The 20,660-nt window shown below is 39.0% G+C and overlaps 1 protein-coding gene across 2 annotated transcripts in view; it reads right to left on the reverse strand.

Annotated features, from left to right (window-relative positions):
- Positions 1-222: 222 nt before the first annotated feature.
- Positions 223-20,660, reverse strand: part of LOC121317326 (BTB/POZ domain-containing protein 9) — a 55,376-nt gene continuing 34,938 nt past the window's right edge. The window contains exons 10-11 of one of the 2 annotated variants that reach the window (XM_041253141.1): positions 11,286-11,364; positions 223-1,918 (exon numbers count right to left, since the gene is read on the reverse strand). In XM_041253141.1, the coding sequence (XP_041109075.1) occupies positions 1,706-1,918; positions 11,286-11,364 (292 nt within the window). In that variant the 3' untranslated portion in view covers positions 223-1,705. Of the gene's footprint in view, positions 1,919-11,285; positions 11,365-18,514; positions 18,743-20,660 lie in introns of those variants that run through there. The other variant, XM_041253142.1, reaches the window with a different exon arrangement.

The raw sequence follows: 20,660 nt of genomic DNA on the forward strand, positions 1-20,660 counted from the left end.
TTGGGTATTGATTGCGCTATTGTACCTGATTAATGGTGTCCCCTTCCCGTTCAATTATCTTTCACCCCTGCGCCTTGGCCTCCCAGCACCACCTCTATGATTAAAACACAAAAGATTTGCAGTGCCGCTTTTATTAACTGAGCCAAAGTGCTGAGAATGGAAAAAAAAACAAAACAAACAAAAAAAAAACAGAGTCCTAATAACGCAAGCAAGTCCATGCACTGGAGTATTCTTTTTTTAATGGATGTTTAGTAGAAAAACCATACAGGATATTGTTATTTGAGAGAAACAAGGTTATTAATCACTGTTTCTACACTCAGGTTACTACTTGACCAGGTTTTGTTTTCTTAGTAAACGGATTCACAAAAATGGAAAAACTAGCAAGGCAATTTATAATAATGATATGCAAGCGGTGCTTTTTTGCAGGAGGTAAAGCTGGTGTGTGGATAATATTCCTGCACTCACACTCTCTCTCTCTCTCAGGACTTCTGCGCTCGCTTCATCCTTGTGACTGCATCAGCCTGGGAAATTACCAACCCTGCTTTACAATCAGAGCAGAGTTTTCTAGCTTGGAGCCTCACCGGGACAGTCCTGCAGGCTCTAGCAAACCCCCAGTGACACCAGCAAGCTTAATGCAGCCCTTCTTGTTGACACAGCAATGCTTCTCAATGCGAATCAATCAGATGTGCAATTATAGCCCCCTCAGTGCAGCCCACAAGCTAATTATTCGGTGGAAGCTTGTTTAATATAAAATGCTGCTTCTCCCTCAGCCCCCCAACTCGCAGAGACACTCTTTCTAATGTGTACTATAGATGGTGATTATCTTGGATTACTTCGCACAGCAAGATTTTAATTTAATTGATCTGACTTCATGGACAGCTCTCTCCCTATCATTTTTCATGCAACAAGGTCTCTTGACATGTTATCAGTGAATTTAAAAGAGAAAGAGCTGCATGATGAGGATTCAGTTGCTAAGCCCTAGACATAGACACGCTCACGCACAGAGACAAACATACACACACACTGGAAACAGTGTATTTCAGTGAGATGGAGAAAAAAATTATTAGTATTCACAGTACTACAGTAAGACACACAGAACCCACCCCCAAGAGGCAGATGTGGGGTACAGCCAGGTTACTAGATGCCAGGGATGTTCGATTCAGTTTACATTTTAAGTGAACGTTGAAAAGACTTAAATATGAAAAATTACACAGCACACATCCTACAGTATAAAACACTCCGACTGGACTACAGATGGCATGCATGTCTTTGCCAATAGTTAATTTTCTGAAGCCTTGTTTACAACTACTTCAATCCCTGCTGGAAATCCCTTCTGTGGAGATGGACGCAGGTATAGATTGCATTAAGTGATGAGCTCCTCAAATCTATCCTCCCAGGACCCCGAGGCGCACAGTTTTTTTGTTCCTACCAGCATCCAACAGTTTTTCATTTTAACCCTTCATATAAAAAGCAAAACGCATCACTCCCAGCCTCGCAGAGCTGCAGCCGGCTGTAGCGACACTGACAGTTTTATGCACATCAAAACAAAACAAGAGAGACAGACAGGCCTATTGGACCTGAGAAAATCTGAGGTTGACCAGAGGGCTCCTGTACAGTACAGCAACATATACAATATTTCAACAAAGAGCACATCATGGCTGGCAGCTGGGTTTCCATGCAATGTTTGAGTCACTTCTTTCATCTCTCAGTGGCGTGAGTGAGGTCTCGATGCAGTGGTGGGGGAGGTGGTAGGGGAGGTGGTGGGGGAGGGGGGCTGCAGGCTCTGTGCTCTGGAGAGCTGCGAGGGCCGGGACTGTGGCGAGCAGACAGACAGGTCCTGGCCAGGCTCTCCGGGACTGCCCTCCTTCACCTCGCAGTCCAGCTGGGCTGGGCACTCGAAGTGAACGCAGTGGAACACCTGCAGGGACGACACACAACAAAGTCATGTTACAACCTGCAACAGAGAGCTGGAACGAGAATCTTTACCACAGAGCTGGAATGAAAGTCTTTATAAGAGCAGATTGGTATTACTGTTCCCTTTTATAATGCTGTTTTCAACAGCCATAGGTAAGAGACAATTTGTGATCCACCTTATAACGCTATTATGGGGCAAATGAGTCAAGACCATACAGCAGTATAAAGAGCCACCTTATAATCAGGAAGCAATGTTTCTGGCTGGGATAAGAAACTAATAAGAGAGCTGTAATCACAAAAAAAAAAAAAAAAAAAAAAGAATAAATCACCCTGGCCTTTATGAGCCACTTCAGGTTTCAATAACTGGGACAGTTTAACAGGTAAATCTGTTATTTTGGGAGAATGTTCTGAAGTTGAAATCAGACAGGGAGATGAAATCCCCTAGAAATCCTTGCATGCATGCAGGAAGTGTGCATTAACATGGTTCTAGTAAGTATTTATATTTCCAAAGCCCTATTTTTTTTTTTTTTAAGGCAGCTCAAGGCACTGTTAAAATAATAACGCGCAAGAACCAGGTCCTATATTTATAACATGTTCATGAATAAATTACTAGATTTATTCATACGCATAAAGTTTAGAATTGTGGCACGCATAATTAAGTTGGTTTATCAATCTTGCTTACAAAAAATGGAGCTGTGCATTTAAAACGCCCCTATATAGCCATATATGGTAAACGTAGCCATTTGTCATTGCTCTTCTTTTTAGGCGAGTGCCCACACTGCTGTTTTGAAGCATAAATTAAATTGTGGGGTCTGCCTTGACGCATTACAGTATGTGAATTTATAGGAAAAATAATTCTTAATAGCCTACACACCTGCTACAGTCTATCATATTAATGTCTTCTGTAATTACCAGGGCTCAACCGAAACAGTCACAAAAACATTACCTTCTGCTTAAGTAATAATATGGTAACATTCAGATCATATTACTGCCTAAATATTATCAATATTAATAGCAGCATATTTTATATATAACAGCAATAATTTCTGAAAGAGTTATTTGTGACAAACATTGCAATTTCAGCAATTCTTGCATCAATAACATAAACCTAATGGGAGTTATTTCACTGATTGCGATTGCTGATGCGGAAATGATCGTATGCATGTTCGATCGTGTGCGACTCTACGAACACTCTCATGCAAGCTTTTGGTGATGAATCACATGCTTTCTGCTTGAACGGTATTCTCCTGTTGTAGATAAACAGTGGCTTAACAATAAACACATCAGCTGTGCATTTGTTGGTCCTTTTTCCAAATCTATTGTCTTTGCTTTTACTATTGGAAATGTGTATAAACAGACCACAAGAGGTGGCTGAGCTGGAATGTGTGTAAAAGGACCAGCAGCTCTGAACCAGGCTCACAAGATCCTGGTCACAAAAGAAAAACGCACATTGTGAAAAAGCTGTACAAAAAAAAAAAAAAAAAAAAAAAACCACATTAAAACTGCCATTCCCGTGCTCACGTCTGGTAGATTAACCTGACAGTTTTGTGATCAAGCATGGAGAGATGAGTTTACTGCAGCTTTTTAATGGCACCTAATGCCTCAGGTTTCCCAGCAGTAAAACTCAGTGTCATCAATCTGCAGGAATCACTAAAACATGTGGAGAGTTTATGAATGAAGGGTCCTGGGAGAGACAAAGCAATATAAATGCAACAAGAGCTGAATAACAAATTAACAGGTCCAGTTAGTGGCAGCTATTTTATTATTGAAAAGCTCGTTTGACTATATTGTAGGGGTAGGTATCTAAGCATGAAACTTGGCTGCAAAATTAAAAAAGTAAACTTCCACATTGCTTAGTGGACCTTGATGCTGAAATGACATCATTTAGCTCTACCAATATTGTTTTTATTTTCCTACTTTGACTATTAGCTTGTGTCAAATTATACCTAGAAATCTAATATTTAAAACTCTCATTGGAGAAGCGATGGGCATTTTTATATATTTTAATAATCAAATGCACGTAATTTACTAAAATTATTGCACTACTATACTTTACATCAATCTGTTACTGACTAAAAATAGTGCATAATACCAACATTGAATTAATAAATAAATTAGTCTTCATTGGACAGCTATAAAATATAAATACATGTTTACATTAACCATTCAAGGATCAGGATCGTGTTAACATGATCATACTGAAGTGGGCTTCTAGAAACCGCGATAAAAAAAAAGCACTTAGTATTTTACTTACAGGGCCACCGTACTTTGCAGTACAGGCTTGAAACATACATCAGTGAATAGGGGAGGGACGGATGTTCACTTCCTGATAGATTTTTTTTTTTTTTTTGTGTGATGTCACTGAGAGGGGCATTTAGTGTTTAAAGGGTAGAGACAGTTTACAGCAGCCATGCAGAAACAAAACATCACAGAAACTGGTTTAGAGCTAATAAAAAGAGGAACACTAAATCAGATGTATTTGTCTTATAATTATACAGTATTAGAACATTTACTCTGTCTCATTTGTTTTAATGTATGTTTTTACAACATTTATAAAATATCAAGAAACAAGTGGATATATGCATATACTACTTCATGAACTAAATGTATCATGTACGTTTTTTTTGTCCTTATTATTGACATTAATGCGTAACTAGCATTTTATTTATAAATATTTATTTTGAGAAAATAAATCAAGAGCAGTGTCCACTATTGCTTATAAAAAACTATATTATGTAAATAATATTAAAAACGTATACTATGTCATTGCAATCACCCAGGTGAAACAATATCTTGTAATCTGCTCAAATAACTGTAAAACCAACGGGGGCCAAAAGATGTCTAGCTCAGATTGTGTTTTTCATGCGTTTGATCTGCTTTTATTGTGCCTGAAAAACACAAGCCAAGTCGTTTTACAGTTGTGCCTATTTGCTTTGTGCCCCAATGGTTTCTTGAAACTTGCCTTGTGTTTTTGATATCACTACTTTAAATCGCAAGGCACTTTTGATAATGTTTTTTCACATTTCCAATGTGTCGTTTCAGATATCACTTCTTTTTTCACTTTATAACACACATATTACGGAAAAAGCAAAAAAATAAAAATAAAAAAAAAGTTAAGTTCAAATCCTGCCTTATTTATATATCTATCTAACAATATACTGATGCACAATGAAAACACATTGGAATAGCTCATTGGGCACATACATAATGTTATTTACATTTTAAATACTGAGCAGATAGGTTTGTTGATTGTTTGAGTAGTATTGTTCCTTGGGATAACAAAATACTGAGCTCAAGTCATGCTCAAGTGATTTCATAAAAATGCCAGGTGCTCAGTGTTTGTTATTCGAGTTGTTAAAATTCCCCAAATTAGTTGATTAAGAATCTGTATAAATAGCCATTCGAAAAGTTATTATTTGAATTAATGCAAGAACAGCGAAAGATACAACCATGCCCCACTTGAGTAATGAAGATTGCCTGGTTGCTATGGACATGATTGAAGGCGGCCTGTCTGTGAGAGAAGTTGCCTGGAGAATGAGATGTTCTGCTTCAACAATCAGCAGACTAGTCCAGAGAAACCAGTAAACCGGTGCTGTGAGGGACAGACCACATCCTGGAAGGCAGAGGGTCACCACACCGGCCCAGGACCGTTACGCTGACTGTTGCGTTGTTCAAGCCAACCAGTGGGGAAAACACGACCAGCCAACTTTAGCCAGCTGGCTGCAGCTGCACAGGAAGAGCGGCAGAACATCCCACAGCAGTCTATCCAGAGGCTGCCAGGATTGTGTTAATGCTCAAGGAGGTCATACCCGATACTAACTTGGTAATGTTTTCATTTTGGCAGTGTGTCACGTTTCATACTGAAAACTTATGATTCTGTGATCTTTATTTTTGTTCACATTATCTTTGATTTTGTTTCATAATTCCGTTTAAAATATTTGATTAAATCTATTAGACCTGAGTGTTGCGTTTTTTATAAAGATGTTTAAGTCCATTTAATCAGACACAAGGTGCTTTGTCCCAGGAAATGTTAAATAGGAAACACTTCTTAGGTATATCGCTGCCAGTGAAAAGACAGCAACTCCAGCTAAATAAGTCATCAATTATTCATACTTTATTCATTAAAACAGGTACGCTGATGTGTTTTGACACGATGTCTTCATCAGAGCGTACTGAAAGCAGGACTCATTACATCTATTAAAATGCACCCCGTACTCATTGTCATTCAACACCTTATCCAATTACTAGAAATAGTAATCTAGCAATCAATGCATTCAAGTCACATTCCAGATATGTAATCTGCTATATACTGTAGCAGCAGCATATCTGTTCTGCAGCAGGAAGAAATGGTGACGGCACAGGATGCAGTTTAAAGCAGTGAAAACTGCTATTTTTATTGAAGCGTTTGAACAGCAGGGAAATGGACGCTCTCTTATTAAATGGTACATTCAGCCACATGAAAACCACAACACAACCCCGAGCAGCATGCCCCAGAGCCCTATTGGCTCACACACTTTGTCCAATGGCTCAGACCCTCAGTCCCGTGCAAACAGTTGGTTGGTGGAACCGACCACAAATCACAGTGCAGCAAACATAGACCTCATCTACATACAGCTGCACTGTGCACGTGACACCCCAGGCAGCGCAACAGCACTGCAGAGACACAAAACGCACTTCTACTCACAGCAATACACTAACACTAACACTCCTGCACCCTCCCCCAGCATCCAGTCACAGGCAGTCCCAAACTGACCCGCCGTTACACTGCCAAAAACTCAAATGCTCCGGGAAGCACTGAACTGGTCCTGGTGTGGCAGCCTGTGTAGCTATCAGGGTGGAGGACAGCAATGAACAGGTCCTAGCGGCATGACCACTTCAGGGGCTAGGCCGCATCACGGTGCTCCAGGGCAGCCACCAGTCCCAGATCCCCACGCCAGTCCTGGATGGCAATTTCTCCTGGGTCCGGGCTTCCTGGGACCGCTGCCCCCCTCACCTCCACACAGCGGGGCAGAGGCTAGCTTGCATAGCCCCAACAGCAACCTCAGAATCCGGCTTGGCGAGGACTGGGTGCTGCAGCCACGGCGCGGGGCACTCTCTCTGGGGCTCTGGCGGCGCTGGGCTTCCTCTCTGGGGCTCTGATGGCACAAAGTACTCTCTCTCTGGTAGCGCAGGACAGTCACTTCCGGGCGGTGGGAGGTACTCTTTTGTTGACGTCACTGTGCAGTCTTCATTGGTGGCAGCGCGGCGTGCTCTCGCTGACATTGTGGGGCACTTTCACTCTCTCCAGCAGCAACTTGACGACCATTTGGATGACCTCATCCCACTCCCTCTCTGAGCGCCACGGCTTCTCCTGGCACCAAACCCCCAGCTGTGCTCTGAGCTGCCGAATTTAAACATGTATCCCAGTGCGTGGGCCCCAACTCTGTGTAGGTATTGAGCCGCACAGCCCTTTAGTTTGAAATTGTAATTCTGTGTTTAGTTTTTGTTTTAATTAACAGGCAGTGCAAACCGCTTGCCGTGATTGTGTATTCTAGATCTGCCCTGTTTGTTAAGTACAGTTTACCACTTGTATTTAATAAAACAACGTTCATTGCCCGACATAGTAGTGTGGTCTAGTTTATATTTTCTTTCTGGTATTCTGTCTGGCTGATCCCACCCTGATCTGAAAGAACGAGTGCCCCTCCCAGGCGCTACATATGTTCAATGTCAATCTGCCACATAAAGTGATTTTTTAAAATAAATATAACAATTGATTCAGCATAATGCAATTGACACATCCAAATTCAATCATGATTTCATATTATTTCATCACAGTATAAAACATGAATAGAAACTATCAACAATGTATATGCATGTTAAAGTTCTGTGCAAAAGTATGTATGTTCAATGAAACTCATTCATATGACATATATATATATATATATATATTTTAAGTTTGCAACATAACCCAGTGTGGGACTCGAACCCAAGACATGCGTCTGATGCAGATTGCAGTGCAGACACCTTAGCTTTCACGCCACAAAGTTTACATTTTCATTTCACAACATGTGCAAGTAGTATAGCAGTAAAGTTTTAATAAGTAATGAGAGGAACACGATTTTGTAAATAATGATTAGCTTTGTATTGTATTGAAAGTTTTCATCTAATTTTGCATACCATCATAAGCAGCTTGATCTGTTCATTGAGTATACTGTAACATGTTCATGTTTAGGAAGTAGTACTCTGTAGGTCTGCAGCCTTTTCCACAGACCAAACCCGGACATATTTCTCAGTCAGCCTTGATCTATCAAAACTGCAGTGTACTGTTATACAGTTTAACACAATTAAGCAGGTTGACAATTCCCAGTCCTTGCATAAATATGCCTTTACAGTTAACAGAATGCATTATGCTACATTTATTATTTTATTTCTTATACTAATATGAAATCATGGAAACATCACCATTTATAACATATTTAAAAGTACAATAATTGCAAACAGCATCCATCTACCTGTAATTTTAGGCAACTTGAAAACTGAACAGAAGTCTCCTTAAACGTTTATATACGAACAACATAGAAATACTGAATATAATTCATATTAGTGCTGTTTTGTAACAAACTATTGAAAATGTACTTTTTTCTTAATAACATGTACCAGTAAGTATGTTTTCCTAAAAGGAAAAAAGAGTCTTGGTTTAATCACATCAAAGTGTGCTCGCTCACCGGAGGTGCACAACATGGGTCAAAAAATGTCAAGTACCTGGCACATCATAAATGGTATCTTTCTAATTCCTGTGACTGAGGGTATAAGAAGTATGCTCTGTGGTTGCAAAATACCACCAGTATGCAGCCTGCTGGGATCCTGTGACTGCAACCTCTTACTTGGATTGTTTACATCACGTGGATAAGTTTGTTGTCTTTAGCATTATTCAAATGCTGGGGACAAAGTAGAATGTACAGATCAGCACTAAACAGTAAATTTGTTTAATAAGGTAGTGGAAATCGTTTAAGCAACTAATGGATGTCAAAGAAAATATTCTAGCAAGGTTGGTGTTTCTTATGCATTTCACTTAAAAAACCAGACATCAGGGCATCCGGGCTTGTTAATTCCTGCCACCAGGACACAGGTGCCAATTCCCAGACTGTCTGGTCAAACCCAGACAGGTGGCAACCCTAACTCAGGGAGATGGTACTGAATTCTCAAATGCTCTGCAACACCTGTATAAACAACACACATTCACATGTAACACATATAAAATACAGACGAGACAAACTGAACAGACAAGTCTTGCAACAAAGCAACTGATCGCAGACGTTACAATATATTTTTTTTATTTGAGAGTAAACCAGAACTGTTGAATATTTATTTTCGTTTCATACAGTATTAAATGACATTGTTTATATGATAGTGAAAAATAAATATCAAGATAGATAAATAAATAAATACATAAATGTCTATGCATTCATTTATGTATTAATTTATTTCAATATTTATCTTAAATGTATTTATTTATGTTTAACTTTTAACAAATATATAGGCTATCCTTCAGCATAGCTATTTCTCACAAATTTTGTAGTCTCTTGTAATAATTACATTTAATACTTAAATATAGTTTTAATTATGTGCAATGGTGCATTCCCAATACCTCCGTTACCCATAGCTACAGTATTGGTTTCACCTTGAACCTTTAAGAACGCCTGTTTTTTTTTTTTTATTTATCTATCAGGAGCTTGAGTAATTTAGTGCCAAAGAAAGAAATAATGATTAATTTAATATTTATTTATAGTAATACGTTATGTTGCAGCGGCAGGCATAGGGCAGTTAATGGGTCTGTTCAGACGATTTATATTTGTTGCAATACATAAATAATATAAAAAGTCTTGTATAGTGCTAAATAGCAAAAACGAGAAAGAAAATAAGCTCCAGCTGGAACTATGCAGCCTGGGGGGAGAGCACAAAGTCAGCCGACTTATGACGCTGGGTCCCTGGGAAGGAGCGACTCGAGCCGCTGGCTTCACATGGGGCACAAGGTCGCCGCAGGACATAATTAGCAACAGGCTGCAGTCCACACAAATATGTATACATAAAAAAACTATTACAGCGATTCGCTTAATATCACATACATGATGTATAAAACAACATACAAAATGCAAAAAAATATACAGATATAAGCAACAATGTACTTATTCAGATCAGTCTTGAAAAAAAAATGGCGCTGAGATCTGTGAGCACAGTCCTTTTGATACCTCGGAGGCAGGGTCACAACTGTGTCACAAACTCAAAGAGCAGCTTTGGTATAAAGTATTCAGGATTCAGGTCTTTAGGAGGTAAATACCCATTTGGTAAAGGTTACATTTCCTACTTGAAAAGGGGCCCACTAAACACTTGATAGTGCTTAATTTAGAAATAATAAAAGAAACTTAATAAATTCACTGACTAGCATTCCAACCAGGAGTCTTTCTCAATGTCGTAAAGTTGAAAACACAGAGACAGAAATGCTTCTTTTAGTATTTGTAAAGGTGTCCAGACAGCGATATAGAAACAAATCCTGTCTTTTTAATTAGGTGCTGAATGAAAGCATTCAGCAACCCAACCCACAGGGCTTGCTGCTAATTGCAATCACTAATAATGTATCCCCTCCACCACCCCACCCACTATGCATGTAAAATTCATAAATTCATGACATAATTTCAGGATAAATGTATCTGATAATTAGACGCTGATTTACAATTATATATTTAAAAAAAAAATTCAAAAGGGGGTGGCTTTGATTAGCAGAATCAGTGGGTGTGACGTGCATTACACTGAACACAGCTGCCTTTGCTGAACAATATTCAAATTAATCCATTCAAATTCATGGGCTCTATATTTTTCACTTCTACATGGTGTTTTGCATGATGTAATTATTGTAGGAATGCATTAGAACATGATTGATTTTTTAGATTTTTTTTTGGTACTACTGTACTGTATGTTGTTTTTGCTGCAGTGCCTTCTTGGACAGGACTTCTTGTAAATGAGAACGTGTTCTCAACTGGTTTTCACCTGGCTAAACAAGTATGTCAGTAACACACATCCTCCTTTACCACGACTGTAAACTCAAAATTAGAGCTATTAGTATGTTCAAAAAGTGCAGCATACAAGTGCACAAACAGACAGACCCTTACAGCTACAGCTGATATTCTCATAACTTATGCTAAACAATGTTAATATTAAGTTTCATAATAATTAGGTAAGTGGTTCTCCAGATATATGGAAAAAATGTTAAGTGAGACGCATGTGTGTATGCCTGCCTCTACTATATACCCTTCACTGGGGTTTTCCTCACCAGCGGGGGGCAATAAAGCCTCCAATGCTGAGCGCTGGCATTGCCCTTGCCTTAGCAATCTCACCTCGTTGGCGGTATTGTGTGTCCCCACGATCCTGATGAAGGAAGCAGGATGCCTCTCGAAGGTAAGTGTCTGCCATGACCTGCAACACAAACATGACCACACCATGAGTCCCTGTTAAGAAAGCAGCAGCATGTTGAGTCCACATGCGCAGTGCCCTTGACTTCACCATGCGCAGTACCCTGACTTCACCAGTAGAGGGCTGTAGGTAGTAGACTGTGCAATGGGGTAGCAGCGAGGTTGAAAGCAGCATGTCTATTGCCTCTTGCTTTATTATTCTAAAAGTGCCAAAATCATTTCCCAGCTCCTGGATGTTTTCAGGGCTAAAGGAATAAAGTAGTTGGCTAGTGAAAAAAATAGGTCTTATTTCATTTTAAACAAGACTCGACTAGGTTATTAATCTCTGGGAAACGTGTGACAAACAGGCTCAGGTTAACACTGGCTCTAAATAACAGATCTAAATGATGATTGACACAGAAACATCAATAGAAAATTATACACAACACCCCCCTTTAAAAGTTTACCATGGTATTTATGCGATTTTTCTATGGTTGCACTAAACATGTACCATAGTTTACCCTGGTTTTCCATATTTATTAATATGCTTTACTATACAGTAAATTTATTTATACATGTGCCATTGGGAAGAACAATTTATTAATGACACTCTCCAATCCACATTCACAGGATATTCTATTTTGGAAAAGATATATAGACAATATACAACTTCTATGGACTGGGTCTGAGACAAATGTGATGTTATTTAAATATTACATTAACAATACATATCCAAATTTTACAATGGAATATAGCTTAACGGAATTACATTTTTTGGATTTGTCTATTATAAAATGCAGAAAGTGACCATCCTAGACATACAGTATAAGTAACAATATAGCTTATGGTCAATACCTGCGATTAAAGAGAAATTGTAGTAATACAACTAACTACGAAATGAAAGCGAAAGACATGCAAGATCGCTTTCTAACTCGAGGGTATAATACAAGCTGCGTATACTAAAACTACAACAATTGAACGGAAAGATTTGATAGGCAAAACCAAAAATGTAGAACCAACAGAAGATAGAATAACGTTTATCACAGACCACAGTAGCACACCCAATACCATCAAAAAATATCATTAAAATGGCAAGTATTGACATGTGATCCTCAACTTCATTTTATCTCATCCACTTTACCAAGGTATTGCTTCAGACAGCATAGGAACATTAAAGACTCTTTAGTCTCGTCAATGTATAAAGCACCATCGCCAACTGATAACTGGCTGTCTGATCCGATATATGGTAATTACCGGTGAGGTAGATGCACACATTGCTCTAACACATAATACAAAATGTTTTAAATCACCAATATACAGGATAGAAATATGCCATTAAGGGATTCATTCATTGTAACAGCACACATGTAATTTAAATGCTTAAATGTCCCTGTGGTCTAATTTATGTCGGTAACACAAAACGCCACCTTAAAATACTTCTCGCTGAACCCAAAGCTGCGATAAGAAACTAAAATATGGATCATGCAATAGCCAGACATTATAAAACTACGAACCATGGATCAGCCTCTAGTTTAAAATTTTTTGGATTAGAAAAAAATTGTAGTTCCTGAAAGAGGGGGTAACATTACAAATCTATTGTTAAAGGGAATCCTACTGGATATTCACATTGAAAAGCATGGAACCACATGGTCTAAATAAAACCCTTGACCTCTGTCCATATTTTTCAGAAAGTTTAAAATGTGGACAAATAGTTGCCATGGTCCACTTAGTGAAAAAAAAAATATATAATAGTGCTTTTTTTAGTCAAACTGACAATTGCTGTTAGAGAGGAAATCATGTTTTGAGATGTTGCGGCGATCGAAGTTTCTTTATTGTAGTGACCTGGTTGATTGTAAAAAAAAATTATAAAAAATTATAAAGTATTAGGACTGTGAATTTAATATTTACATGATTAGATAAGCATACTTTGCTGTATAATAAATGTTTTTAATTCAATTTGCATGAGTGATTATTTGTAATACTGGAAGTTTACTGGGTTTTGTGCTGTTAATGTATACAACTTTAAGATTGTGTAATTAAATCTACTAGTTGAATAATCATTTAATTAAGAAAGATGATGCATATAAGTGGGGGTTGTTTCTAAACAGCAAACCCTATCCACCCAACGAAGACACGAGGGTGTCGAAACACGTTGTGGTGTATAGATACCTGTTTGTGTACTGCTTTTGTTTTTAACAATAAAATAAAGTTTTAAGTAATTTGCAGTGGTCATGTTCTTATAAAAAATAATCTACAAGCCTTTGAGCCTCTTGCCACGGAAAAGCACTTGTTATTTTTCGTATTGATGCTTTTCATTTTACGAAAATAAAAATATATATAAAGCGCATCATAATATATATATATATATATATGATATATATATTATATATATCACTAAGAGCAACAATTACAACATTTAAAAGACACTGAAAAAGGAAAACGGGGAAACGATCTGTCTCTGTCAATTTTAATTTTTTTTAAGTATTTCTTTACCACAGGTGCACAGAAAATTGACATGCCTTATACTAATTAGCGCAACATCTTTAAAACATAATGTATTATTTACTGACAGAGGGACAATGCTGAAAGAAAGAGTCAGGGTAAAAATGTCCTTCTACTTTTTTTTTTGCAGAGCCACAGGTACTTTTAGCCACGCAAACGAATATTACACGCTATCCAAGTTTAATGACAATTAACTTGTTTTGTTAACATGGAAATATACTAGGGAACGCACTTATTGTGATATATATATATATATATATATATATATATATATATATATATATATATATAATATATATATATATATATATATTTCTGAATATTTGCATGCAGAAAAAATATCTTGCATGCTTGGAATTTAAAACAAAAATTTGCAAACGTGCTGTTACTGTCAGTGTTACACGATTAGTTAGTTGAGAAAACAAGCAGCATTTTGAAATATGAAGTCAGCCAGTTGAGAATTCTCGGGACTTTGTTATATTTTGGAGTCAGTTTCTTGTCAGTGTGACGCTCATTGTGGTCCCTATTGGCGCAAGGAAGTATGGTTCCTCTAGATATACTGTTTCTCTAGTAACTCTATTTGTGGTCCCCACTGGACAAAAAGAAACGTTCATTTCTGAGAATTAGCTATGCTGAAGGATAGCCTATACATCTGGTAAAAGTCAAACATAAATAAATAAATACATTAATAAATATTTTAATAAATACATAAATCAATACATAGATATTTATTTTTCTATCCTAATATTTATTTATTTTTCACTATCAAACACTGCCATTTAATACTGTATGAAATGAAAATAAACAGTTATTGATCAATTGTATATTAGTGAAGATTTCTGTACATAAAGGTCATCATGCTTTCATGTATTTTTTCTTTCAAATTAAAAAATATTGTAATGACAATTGCTTTGTTGCAGGACTTGTTGTCTGTTCAGTTTGTCTCGTCTGTCTTTTATGTTACATGTATTGTAAGGGGTATGGGTCACACCTTTACTTAGCATGGGAAAGGGAGTGAGTGACTGAGTGGGGAGAATGTGTGTTGTTGTTTTCGGGGGTTGCAGAGCATGGATGTGACTGGTTGATGAGCTGGACAGTGGCAAGAAACGACGGGAGGTTATATAATAAGGGGGTGCATGAGCCTGGGGACTGGAGACAGTCCAGCGTTGAACTTGAATGAGTGCATGATTTGCTATATTACTTGCAAATGTTATAAAACGGAAGGACACAATCTGTGACATAAGAAGCTACGGCATCTGCATTGGATGCATGTCTTGGGCTCGATTTCCACACTTTTAAAGAAATGAAATGTATTTTATTTGTGTGTAACAAACACATTTATGTGAAAAAATGTAGTGGATATGAATGGCACGTTCATTGAACTTACATACTTTTGCGCACATAACTAACATGCATATATAATGTGAATCTGTGCAGTGTAGTGGTTATGTAGTTGAAGTGAAGTATGACTAGTTAGGGTTCAAATCCTGCCTTACGTGCATGCATGCATGCATTATATATACACACACACACACACCAATAAGTCTTAAAACAATATTTCAGAAAATTACTGCATAATCTTGCATCTTAGCAGGTGTTAAAAGATCAAGGTAAACATGCTTTATTTGAGGAGGTGGAAAATCAGCTGAAAGGTTTGACCTGAGCAGGCCAGTGTGTTTTCAAAGCACTGGAAACCTTTGACTGAGCGCGTGGGGGTTTGTCATTATAAATCAGGATGCAGTTTGGCGATGAGTGGCTGATTTGAAAGACTCCCTAACCCAGAAGCAGCTGTGTAAGTGCCGTTAGAGAGGCTGTGCATGACAATGATTCAGGGAATGTTTCATCCCAGTAAGAAAGAGGAAGAGAACACAATGTATGTTTTACAGCACTTACTGTTGTGGCTTCTGGTGCCCCACATATAGCTGCATATACAATTATTTTTTAAAACACAATCATTACTCAACCAGGACACTCCTTCCGACTGCATTTCCCTTTCTATTATCCAAAGCTTTCACTGTCTCCTGGATAGGCAATTCTCTGTCCTATTACTCTGAATCATCTGTTCTATTAGGACTACAGTCATTGTATTTTGTAGCTTGCTCTTAATTGTACAGTAATTATTGATATGTATTTTTTTGTATACAACTAAGTTGCCCTGGGTAAGGGCGTCTGCTAAGAAATAAATAGTAAGAATAAAACTCTGAATCCTCTATTCTATTACACTGAATCTTCTCACAAATAGAAAAGGCATCACCTTGATTCCAGGGGCTGTAAACAGCTCTCAGTTATTCAGCATTTGCCAAATAGGTATGTAACACCTGTGTTTTTGTGAGAGACAACTAAATGATTCAGTCAGTGGGACTTCGTTAAGTTATTATACAGACAGGAGATCTGGAAATTTGATGTTCAGAATATATTAGGCTCCCATCCTTGCAATGCAATCAGTAGTTTATGGACAAACGGACACGAATACCAATGGTGAGCTGTAAAAGGTGTCCCATAAGGGTGTGGGAACTACTTGCCAAATCAGACTACTTAAAAAATACTTTTTTTAAGTAGCAGCTCCCTTATAAAAGTTTACCACAGTAAATCTTTTCTCATGGTTATACTATACATTTACTATAGTTTACCATGAATGGCTTTTTTAACATGCTTTACCGTACCTCCCTGGACATAACATACAACATAACATGCAAGTGTCTCAAGATGTACCTGCTCTGTCCGTAACATACAACATGCAATAAACCCAACCCTTTTCCTTAGAGGAATTGGTAACGGTAGACATTTGTACAGATGGATGTTTGTTTAGCAGAGTAGAGTCCTGCATCGGGTCAGGTATGTGTTGTTAACATTGCTCCATGGGTTTGGGTCTGGGTCAGAAGCAAGTCATAAAAATTGGACCCACACAGGACTCTGGTCCAGTGTGCAGAGTATTGGAAACGGAAGATTCCTGATGTGGAGACACACTTCACAGATGGTTCCACATATCCTCATAAAGCACTAATGTTGGACAATCTCAGGTTATCTTAGTTAAATTAAGGTAATCCAACACATGTCCACCTGGTGGCGAGGAGGTCATTTCAGGGGTGTCTACCTCGGTTTAAATCCTTAACCATCAAGGGACAGAAGTGCCTAGGGTTAGACATCCCACACATGAGGATACGGTACACCGATTACTGAGGTGAAGCAAGTTTGACTGCAGCTAAATTCACAAGGATGTTGTGCCAGACCTGGTTCACTCAGGGCACTGGTAGCTGTATAGCCCACTACCACCAGTCCAGTAGCCAGTGTAGTGTGGATGTAACTCACTGCTCAATGGCTACCTGCCAGCCTACGCTACTCTCTCTGTGATCTTCTCTTCCTTGCTCTGTGCTGCCAGCCCCCCAGGCACTACTATAATTAATGATTAGTATCCAACAGTCATGCCTGAATCCTTTGAGCCTGTCATATGTAACTAATTACATAACATTTACAGCACCAAACTAATTTAGATAATTACTGCTCACTCTCGTGGCTTCTACTCCACCAAAATGTGAATCCCAAATTCCCAGCCAGGCAAAAACAGTCAGAACTACATAAGATCACTAATCAACAGACTGTCCTGTAGTGCTGTCTCTCTGCAAGTTAACAGAAGGTGGGTTCCTTTGTTAAAGGCGAAAGTCTATCTGCCAACAGTATATACAGTAATAGGTACAGCATAGAGACAAACTCCTTTGCTTATCCTGGCCGGTAAAGCACAGAGGGACAGGAAGAGCTACAGCACAGCTGTGTGCAACGGGAGATCAACCAATATTTATTTTACATAGCGCCTTTCATAGTGGACCACCATCACAAAGTGCTTTACAAGACAGCGAGGAACAATGCATAACACATTAAATACAGTGACATACAGGTCATAGTACATTAAATACAAAACAGTAAAAACTATGCAAATACATTAAATACATGCATAACACATTAAATACAAGACTAGGATGTGAAATCTAAACATTGTGGATGTGTGTGTAATACAGAATCATGCGAATAAGATCGAGTGAAAAACCTGAATTAGCAACAGACATCAGAAGAAACAGCATTGAACTCAAGAGAGAGCAAGTGGGTCTTGAGAGTTGATTTGAAGCAAGCGACTGTGGGAGCTACACGAACTGAAGCTGGGAGAGAGTTCCAGAGAGTCAGGGCCATGAAGCTCAAAGAGCACTCTCCAAGTGTGGTGCACTTTTGCTTGGGTATAACAAGCAAGCCAGAGTCTGAGGACCTCAGCTTGCTTGCAGGTACATAGCGGGTCAGCAGGTTGGGGAGATACTCTGGACCTGTGTGATAAAGGGCCTTGTAGGCAAGCAGGAGAATTTTGAAAGTAATCCTGAAGTTTACAGGTAGCCACTGCAGCTGTGCAAGACAGGGGGTGAGGTGATCATGTTTTTGACATCTGGTAAGGAACCCTAGCAGCTGCATATTGAACCATCTGCAATCGGTTTATGTTGTGTGACCGAAGACCACAATACAAAGAGTTGCAGTAATCGTGTTGAGAGGAGATAAATGCATGACAAAGTATTATCTGCATCTGCGAGGGAAAGGTAGGAACAGACCTTTGAGGTGTTTCGGAGGTGGTAGAAAGAAGATTTGACTACAGAGATTTTGGCATCAAAGGAGAGGTTACTATCTAGAAGTACACCAAGGCTTCACACAGGGGGGGAAGGCAGCAGCAGACAGTTTCCGAGGTTCAGTGCCGCAGTATTGAGATTCTTGAGTTTTTGATCCAATAAGAAGCAGCTAAGATTTGTTAGTGTTGAGCTGATGAAAACTGGCAGACATCCAGGCCTCGATGTCTTGGATGAAAGCTGTGAGCCGGACCATGGGAGTGGGACATCCAGGGTCGAGTTTCAGTTAGAGCTGGGTGTCATCTGCATAGGAGTGAAACATGAGGCTATGTTGGCAAATGAGGTGACCAAAGGTAAACATGTAGATGTTGAAGACAAGCAGCCCAAGAACAGACCCTTGAGGGGACACAGCAGGTGAAAACAGACTGCATGTGTTCAGATAAGTAAGAGGACAGCCAGGAGAGACAGGTTGCAGAGATCCCAGCATACTTCTGAAGGAGGTCAAGAAGAATGCTATGATCAATGGTGTCAAAAGCAGAAGTTAGGTCCAGGAGGACAAAGACAGACAGAGGAGCAGCTGCAGCATTAACCAGAAGATAATTTACAATCTGAAGTAGAGCAGTTTCGGTACTGAATGCGGAGACTGCAGAGATTCAAGCAGACTGTTTTTTGTGAGCGCAGAGCTCAGAGTGAGTGACGGGTTCTCACGTTTTCTTTCCTTTTCTATGTAATTATTTATTTTCTTACGTTATAATTTTATATAAAAAATCTGATTAAAAGAGTAGGGTATTTTTATAAGATGATGGCCGCCATGGCCAAAATCAGAAGGGGGGGGGGGGGGCTATGTGGTATGTCCCTAGGGGATCAAGTCCAGAAATGGCAAAGATTGCAGTGGAGGTAGTGGGTCCCTGTATGATCGAACTTAAAAGTAATTGGGTGTGAGACTATCAAGTCAGCCTCATTCATGAATAAGTCTGTTGTAGTGTTTCTGTGTGGCGAGAAAATAGTTCTGTTTTTCTAAATGTACTATTCACCCCACAGGTCTATCTGACCATAGTTTGGTCAGTTTGAATATGGTTATTCTTACCTCATGTGTATATTCTTACTATTGCCATTTTATTACTAAACTTTTTAAAGACAGTCATTTTTTAAAATGTTTTCAATTCTTTTGGGAGTAATGGAGGAAGCAGAAAGGGGCATTTTTATCAGTAAGGCAACGGTGGGATGCGAGTAAAGTTTGCTTTGGGAAAAAAATGCAACTCAGAGTAAAGTAATACATTGCCTTCAAACAGCAGCCGGTCAGTTGTGTGAGCCTGAGGCCTTCAGGGGGTATGTAGAGGGGTTCTATGCAGAGTGGTACACAACAGAGGCTGTGCACAGGTCTGAGGGGGCCCTATAGTTTCTCTAGGGGCTGACACGAACAAGGCACCTGGAATTCATGAACTACCTGCTGAGTTTTACACAACTTTCTGCTCTGAGTTGGGGAGTGACCTGCTGGGCGTGATGGAGGAATGCATTGTGGAAAATAAACTGCCTCTGAGCTGCCAGTGAGCAGTACTGACTTTGCTGCCCAAGAAAGGGGACTTGTGTAATATCAAGAACTGAAGACCTGCTAGTCTCTGTTCCAACTACAAGATCCTGTCAAAGGCGTTGGCGAACAACGGAGCAAAATATAAGTATTGTGCATTCATATTAAAATGTACTGTGTACCAAGCAGATCAATATTTGATAAAACATTTAATACAGGATTTAAGATCAGCCGCCAAGCTCTTCAGTTTTAAAGCTGGTCTGCTCTCTCTTGATCAAGAGAAAGCGTTTGACTGAGTAGACCATGGGTATTTATTTGATGTAGTTAGGGCATTTGGCTTTGGTCCTAATTCTTTGGGAAAAATTATATTGCTCTATAGTACCGTTTTCAGTGTACTTAAAATCAATGGTGGGCTGTGCTTTCTGAGGGGAATTCGGCAGGGATGTGCTCTATTGGGAATGCTCCACTTCTTTCATTTGACCCCTTAAATGTTAACATTGAGAACGATATTGACTGGGCTGTCCATCCCGAATGTGACTATGGAGTCTGTTACGGTGTTGGTCTATGCCGATTATTATCATTATTTATTTGGCAGAAGCCTTTCTCCAAGGTGACTTAGAGACTAGGGTGTGTTTACAACAACGTCACCTGAAAGACAGAGTACAAGGAGGTCAAGTGACTTGCTCTGGGTCA

The sequence above is a fragment of the Polyodon spathula genome, chromosome 6 (assembly GCF_017654505.1).
Source record: "Polyodon spathula isolate WHYD16114869_AA chromosome 6, ASM1765450v1, whole genome shotgun sequence".
Taxonomy (NCBI): Eukaryota; Metazoa; Chordata; class Actinopteri; order Acipenseriformes; family Polyodontidae; genus Polyodon; species Polyodon spathula.